Raw genomic sequence first — 6,000 nt, forward strand, 5'->3', positions numbered from 1 at the left:
TTGGAGAAGCAGTCGACCACTGACAGGATGGTGGTATACCCGTTAGAGGGGGGTAGGTCCGTAACAAAGTCTATGGCTAGATGGGACCAAGGGCGCTGGGGCACCGGTAGAGGCTGGAGTAGTCCAGCGGGCAGGCGCCGCGGTGTTTTGGTGGTATTGCAGACGGCGCAGCTCTGCACGAACTTGATGGTGTCGTGGCGGAGGGTTGGCCACCAGAAACGATTGTGGAGGAGGTGCAAGGTGGCCTCGATGCCTGGGTGTCCCGAGCTGGGCGCTGTATGGACCTGGCTGAGGACCCTGGGACGTAAGCACAGAGGGACGTAGGTGAGATTAGGAGGGCATTCCGTGGGAGTGGGGTCCAGGAGCTGGGCCTTGGCAATCTCAGTCATAAGATCCCACGTCACCGGGGCGAGTATCAGGGTGGTTGGCAACACAGATTCAGAGGAGGCGACAGGTTGACCGGGCTCGTGAATGCTAGACAAAGCGTCGGCCTTGGTGTTCTGGGTGCCTGGACGGTAGGAAACTTGGAACTGGAACCGAGTGAAAAACAACGACCACCTGGCCTGGCGATGGTTGAGAACCTTTGCCGATCGTAAGTACTCCAGGTTCCTGTGATCGGTGAGAACCATGAAGGAGTGTTTAGCTCCCTCAAGCCAGTGCCGCCATTCCTCCAGCGCCAGCTTGATAGCCAGCAGTTCCCGGTTGCCAACGTCATAATTTCTCTCAGCTGGACTGAGTTTGTGCGAGAAGTAGGCGCAGGGGAACATCTTGGCCGGCTCGCCGTGTCGTTGGGACAGTACGGCCCCAACGCCGGTGCTGGACGCGTCCACCTCCACAATGAAAGGTCGATCCGGGTCAGGGTGAAGGAGAATGGGCGCGGTGGTGAACCTTTGACACAGGTCGTCGAAGGCCTGGAGGGCAGGTTGGGACCAGGCTAGGCGAGAAGCCCCCTTCCTGACCATGGCCGTGAGAGGAGCTGCGACGGAGCTGAAGTGGCGTATAAAGCGTCGGTAGAAGTTTGCGAAGCCCAGGAAGCGCTGGAGCTCCTTGAATGTGCTGGGACGGGGCCACTTCAAGACCGCATTCACCTTCTTCTCATCCATGGCGACCCCCTCCGCACTGATGATGTAACCCAGGAAGGAGATCGTGTCTCGGTGGAATTCCTCCTTAGCGTAAAGCTGATGCTTGATAAGGCGTTGTAGTACCAGTCTGACATGGTTGACGTGGTGGGGAGGCGGTGCTCAGCCAGTGCTCTTGACAGAAGGGTGACCAGTGGGTGATCGTGCGAGTGGTCCAGGAGACGGAGGGTCCATGTTGGTTGAGCCAGGGGTAGCCCAAGATGACGGGTGTCTGAGGTGAGGTGATGACAAAGAAACGTATGGTTTCCCGGTGTGAGGGCTCAATCTGCAGGTGGATGTCGTCAGTGGTATATCGAATCCTTCCGGATCCTAGCGGCCGCCCTGCCACATGAGGGGAGCAAGAGAGAAGAGGCAGATGGTTAGACTTCACGAAGCCAGCGTCAATAAAGTTCCCAGCCGCGCCAGAATCAATCAGGGCGGTGGTATCCACACTGGTATCGTCAAACATGAGTTTTACTGGGAGGTGACAACAGTTCGTAGGAGGTTTATCGGGACTCACCGAGGGAGCTGGGCGAGGGGGTCGAGTGGGACAGTTGGCCCGAATGTGACCGGCCAGTCCGCGGTAAAGGCAGAGATTACCACGCAGCCGTCTCTCCCTCTCCTCCTGGGTTAACTTAGTAGCCCCTAGCTGCATGGGCTCAGGTGCGGATTCGCCGGTGGGGGCCGACATGGACGTAGGACGGAACGGTCAAACTGGCTTGCGAGACCTCATTAGGTTGTCCACTCTAATGGAGAGATCAATGTATTGGTCCAAGGTAAGATCTTCATCCCGACAGGCCAGTTCCAGGTGCAGGTCCGGGTGGAGATCCTTGCGGTAGTGGAGCTTCAAAGGGCCGTCGTTCCATCCACTCTGGGTGGCTAAGGTCCGAAAACTCAGCGCGTAGTCCGCGGCGGTCCCTCTGCCCTGTCTCAGCGCCATGATCTGCTCCCCAGCATCTCCACTCTCCGTGCAGGGTTGGAAGACTTTCTTAAACTCTTGCAGGAAGTTAGCAAATGAGGGAAAAGTGGGACGATCCAGGCGCCAGACCGCTGTGGCCCACTCCAACGCCCGTCCGGAGAGAAGCGACGTGACGAAGGAGATCTTACACTCGTCGGTGGGGTACAGATGCGGTTGCTGGTTGACAAACAATGAGCATTGCAGAAGAAAGCCCTTACACTTGGTAGCAGTACTGTCGAACTTCTCAGGAAATGCTAAGCGTGGACCCGATGTGACGGGCTGGGCACTCGGGGGGGGAGAAGCGGACGGCGCCGCTGACTGAAAGCCCTGCAGGGCTCTTACCAGCTGAGCAGTGAGGTCCGTGAGGCGATCCAACTGCTGTTCGTGAGCGAGGAGCCTTGAGGCCTGTGCAGATAACTCCGTAGTGAGTTGTCGCACAGTGGCTGATTCAGCTGGCGGTGCATCCGTGGCGGAAGCGGTCGCTGGATCCGTGGGTGAAGTTTTCTGTAACCCGGCCATAGATGGAGACGTAGGTGGGGGATCCATATGCAACGTAACTTTATTATAGGCGAAGTCAAACAGGCGAGGGTCAATCGATAACAATCGGGAACAGAGCAGGTAATCCAAAACAGCAACGATAATCCAGGCAGGGGGTCAGTGGGCGGGCAGCAAGAATCGTAAGGAGTACAAACAGTCCGATCGGCAACGGGAAGACAACAGATGTAAAGGAAAACGCTCAGGATTGTTAGAATACACTAGCCAAAACTTCGCGGGGAAACGCCCGCGAAACGGGTCCATAAATGGCCGCCGGAGGGAAGTGCTCCGAACTACCCAGAAACGGAAGGACGGGTCCCAGGCACGGGCTGATGGGAAATGTAGTTAGTAGACCAGGGATAGCTCCCGCTGACGGCGACTAGAGGGAGCCACAGAGACCGCCGTGGTAACAAATCAATGTATAAGATCTGTTAAAATCAAGATGTGCATGATCATATGAATTAAAAGTTTAATGACATTTGTAAGCATTTTATTTACATAAAATAATTATTTGTTAATCATTAGGTTATGTTTAATAAGTTTGAGTAATCATTAACAAGCATATTATTTCATGTTTTTAGCTATTTGAATATATATTAACTAATGATCTGATAAGTAGTATATAATGTTTTTTAATGATTTATTAATGAAAGTTATTATACAGTGTTACCATTTACCTTGTGTTTGTCTCTCCTTAATGTAGGTGCCCCACATAGAGAGGTATACTTCATGGGTCTTATAAACATTCTGAGCCAGTATGATACCAAGAAGAAAGCGACTCATGCAGCAAAAACAGTCAAGCATGGAGTAAGTGATACTTTATGAATGAACAACTGAGAAAAAGACTAAAGCCGTAAATACTCTTATCGTTATAATTATTATAGGTATTACATGTTACTAATTTTTTGGTTCTGTTCTTTTCATGTTGCATTTTTTCAACTAAAAGGCTGGAGCTGAGATCTCTACAGTTAATCCTGAACAATATGGCAAGCGGTTTAGAGAATTCATTGTAAACATCTTTGCCTAATTGAGAGCATTTTAAATATACTCTTACAAATCTAGTGGGAAAAAAAAGATGGTTTGTACAATTTCCTCATTTGATTATTAAACTGTTTAGCATATATAAATGATAAAAAAGTAGTCATAAAATTGTATTATAATACTCTGATTTGCAATAAAAATGTAATAGTGCAAATATAAAATTTGTACAATAAAAGTCACACCTGATATGTGCAGTCTTAACTGCGAAACATTACATTCTAAATAAAGTAATAGTTTAAAGTGTAAAATTTTAGTCTGAAGGTTTTTTATTTTACTATTTCTATACATTTTCACAAAACAAATATGAAAGTTTACATTTGTCATTTAACTCTTTTTTAATTTTTGATCTACTGTTTATATTACATGAGTCAAAAGTTAGAGTGTGGAGTGTCCATCCAGAAAATGGTGTTACTGTTTTACACTAGTTTTGATGACTTCCACAAAACAAATCTGCCCTTAATACTGCTGTTGTGAACTCTTATTTTAAACTGTTCATATTCCCCATTGTTTCTGTGTTTACTGCTTTGTTTAGCTCATTTTTTCCCTTGTTTCTTTGCCCATCTTGTTTATTGTCATAGTGTAATGGTCTGGGTGTTTGGGGTTGGGCTCTTGTTTGGGGTTTTCTCTGTCCCTGCACTCGTGTGTATATGCGACAGGAATACATGTGCTGTGCCTTCTATCATTTTGCTGTATCCTTCTTTTAACAATACTACACTTGTTGATGGTGATCTGCATTGTGTGGTTCTTCTATAATGCACATTAGGTTACAATGGTTTCTCTTGTTAGTTTCCCTAGCAACTGATTTCCCCCCCCTTGTTAATCTTGTTATCTTTTGTGTGTATATATACCCTTGTGTTAGCCTTTTTCTGTGTCAGTCATTGTTTGTGTTTTACCGTGTGTTTGCTCTTGACCTGGTTTCCTGGTCTTTGCGCATGGTGTTTCCAGTGTCTGCATCTCTTTTGTTACAGTTTTTCTCAGTCGCTTTGGTGCATTTCTCAGATCAGAAATGAAATTCTCAAAACTACTTGTTCAACCTCCACATCAACTAGTCACTTGAGCACATCATAAAAGCAGTTCCCCTTCAGGAACTCGAGCTGCATCCAAAACGCTATGGGAACGCCTCTTGCGTAACCACGCTCTAAATCACATGTGTAATTAGTCCAATGGAAGGGTGCAACGTCACAGGTGGGTGACATCATCGACTAGGAAGCTTAAAAGCACATGCGCCTGAACCAGCGTTAGCTTCTGTCTTTAAGCAGCGCTCTGTGTGTGTGTTCGTTTGTGCTCCATTTTTGTGCTAGTTTGCACAGCTTTCTTTTTGAGCACAATGTCTAAAGCGAAGAATAAGAGCGAGAGCACGTCACGTAATAGAATGTGTGTTCCTCCCTGCTCACGTTATATCACGAGCAGGCATACACACAGACTATGCGTGGCTTGCTTGGGAGCGGAGCACGCAGAGTTGGCTCTCAAGGGAGCCGACTGCCCGCATTGCGAGCGTCTCCCCCTGCGCACGCTCCACTCCCGGAAGGCTCTCTTCGAGGAGGGAGCCTTCACCAGTGCTCCTCGTGGGTCCAGTCCGGCTTCCGCCGAGGCAGAGCGGTGGCTGCACTCGTGGGGTTCGCAGTCGGATCTGTTGGAGGGAATGGAGATGGGTGACCCCCTATCTCCTTCCTCACCCAGCAGATCCGTTGCCTGTTCTTTGGGATCGGAAGCCCGCTCTGTGGTTTCTTCCCCCGGGGAAACAGGCTCGACGCTTCACCTATCTTCCTGATGTAGAAAGCATTGATGAGGTCTTGCTCCCTCAGTCACCCCAGTATGAGAAGCTGTTGGAGATGGTGACTCGTGCTGTGGCCAAGCTCAACATCGATTGGCCCGCTGAGACACAAGCCGAACCGCAGAGAAGCAAACTCGACGAGCGCTTCCAGAGTTCTAGGCCACCTCCTTCACACCGGAGTCTTCCATTTTTTCCTGATCTCGACACCACGGAAAAAACCCTTCTCAGCCCGTCTAATCATCCACACCTCTGACAACTACAGCAACATGGTGGGGATGGCCGAGCATGGGTATAGAGCGATGCCCCAGGTGGAACAGACGCTAGCTAGCTATCTGTCCACCGGTGCAGCATCGTCTCTGAAGGCTCCGGTCTTGCCCTCCAAGCCGCTTCGTGTTACATCAGCGCTGGTGGGCAAGGGGTACACGGCTGCAGGTCAGGCTGGTGCGTGTCTGCACACCATGTCGGTGTTACAGGCATACCAAGCCGACCTGCTCAAAGAGCTCGACGAAGGCGAGAAGATTAAAGCTGATGACATCTCCGAGCTTAGGAGGGCCCGTGCTATTGGGCGGTCTACG

At 49.7% G+C, this 6,000-nt stretch overlaps 1 protein-coding gene across 2 annotated transcripts in view; it reads left to right on the forward strand.

Moving 5' to 3' along the window:
- The window catches only part of pip4k2cb (phosphatidylinositol-5-phosphate 4-kinase, type II, gamma b), a 36,290-nt gene extending 32,512 nt beyond the window's left edge, over positions 1–3,778 (forward strand). For both annotated transcript variants that reach the window (XM_051103954.1, XM_051103955.1), the window contains exons 9-10: positions 3,314–3,417; positions 3,557–3,778. In XM_051103954.1, the coding sequence (XP_050959911.1) occupies positions 3,314–3,417; positions 3,557–3,637 (185 nt within the window). In that variant the 3' untranslated portion in view covers positions 3,638–3,778. The remainder of the gene's footprint in view (positions 1–3,313; positions 3,418–3,556) is intronic.
- The last annotated feature ends 2,222 nt before the right edge of the window (positions 3,779–6,000 follow it).

Source organism: Labeo rohita, unplaced genomic scaffold (assembly GCF_022985175.1).
Source record: "Labeo rohita strain BAU-BD-2019 unplaced genomic scaffold, IGBB_LRoh.1.0 scaffold_61, whole genome shotgun sequence".
NCBI lineage: Eukaryota > Metazoa > Chordata > Actinopteri > Cypriniformes > Cyprinidae > Labeo > Labeo rohita.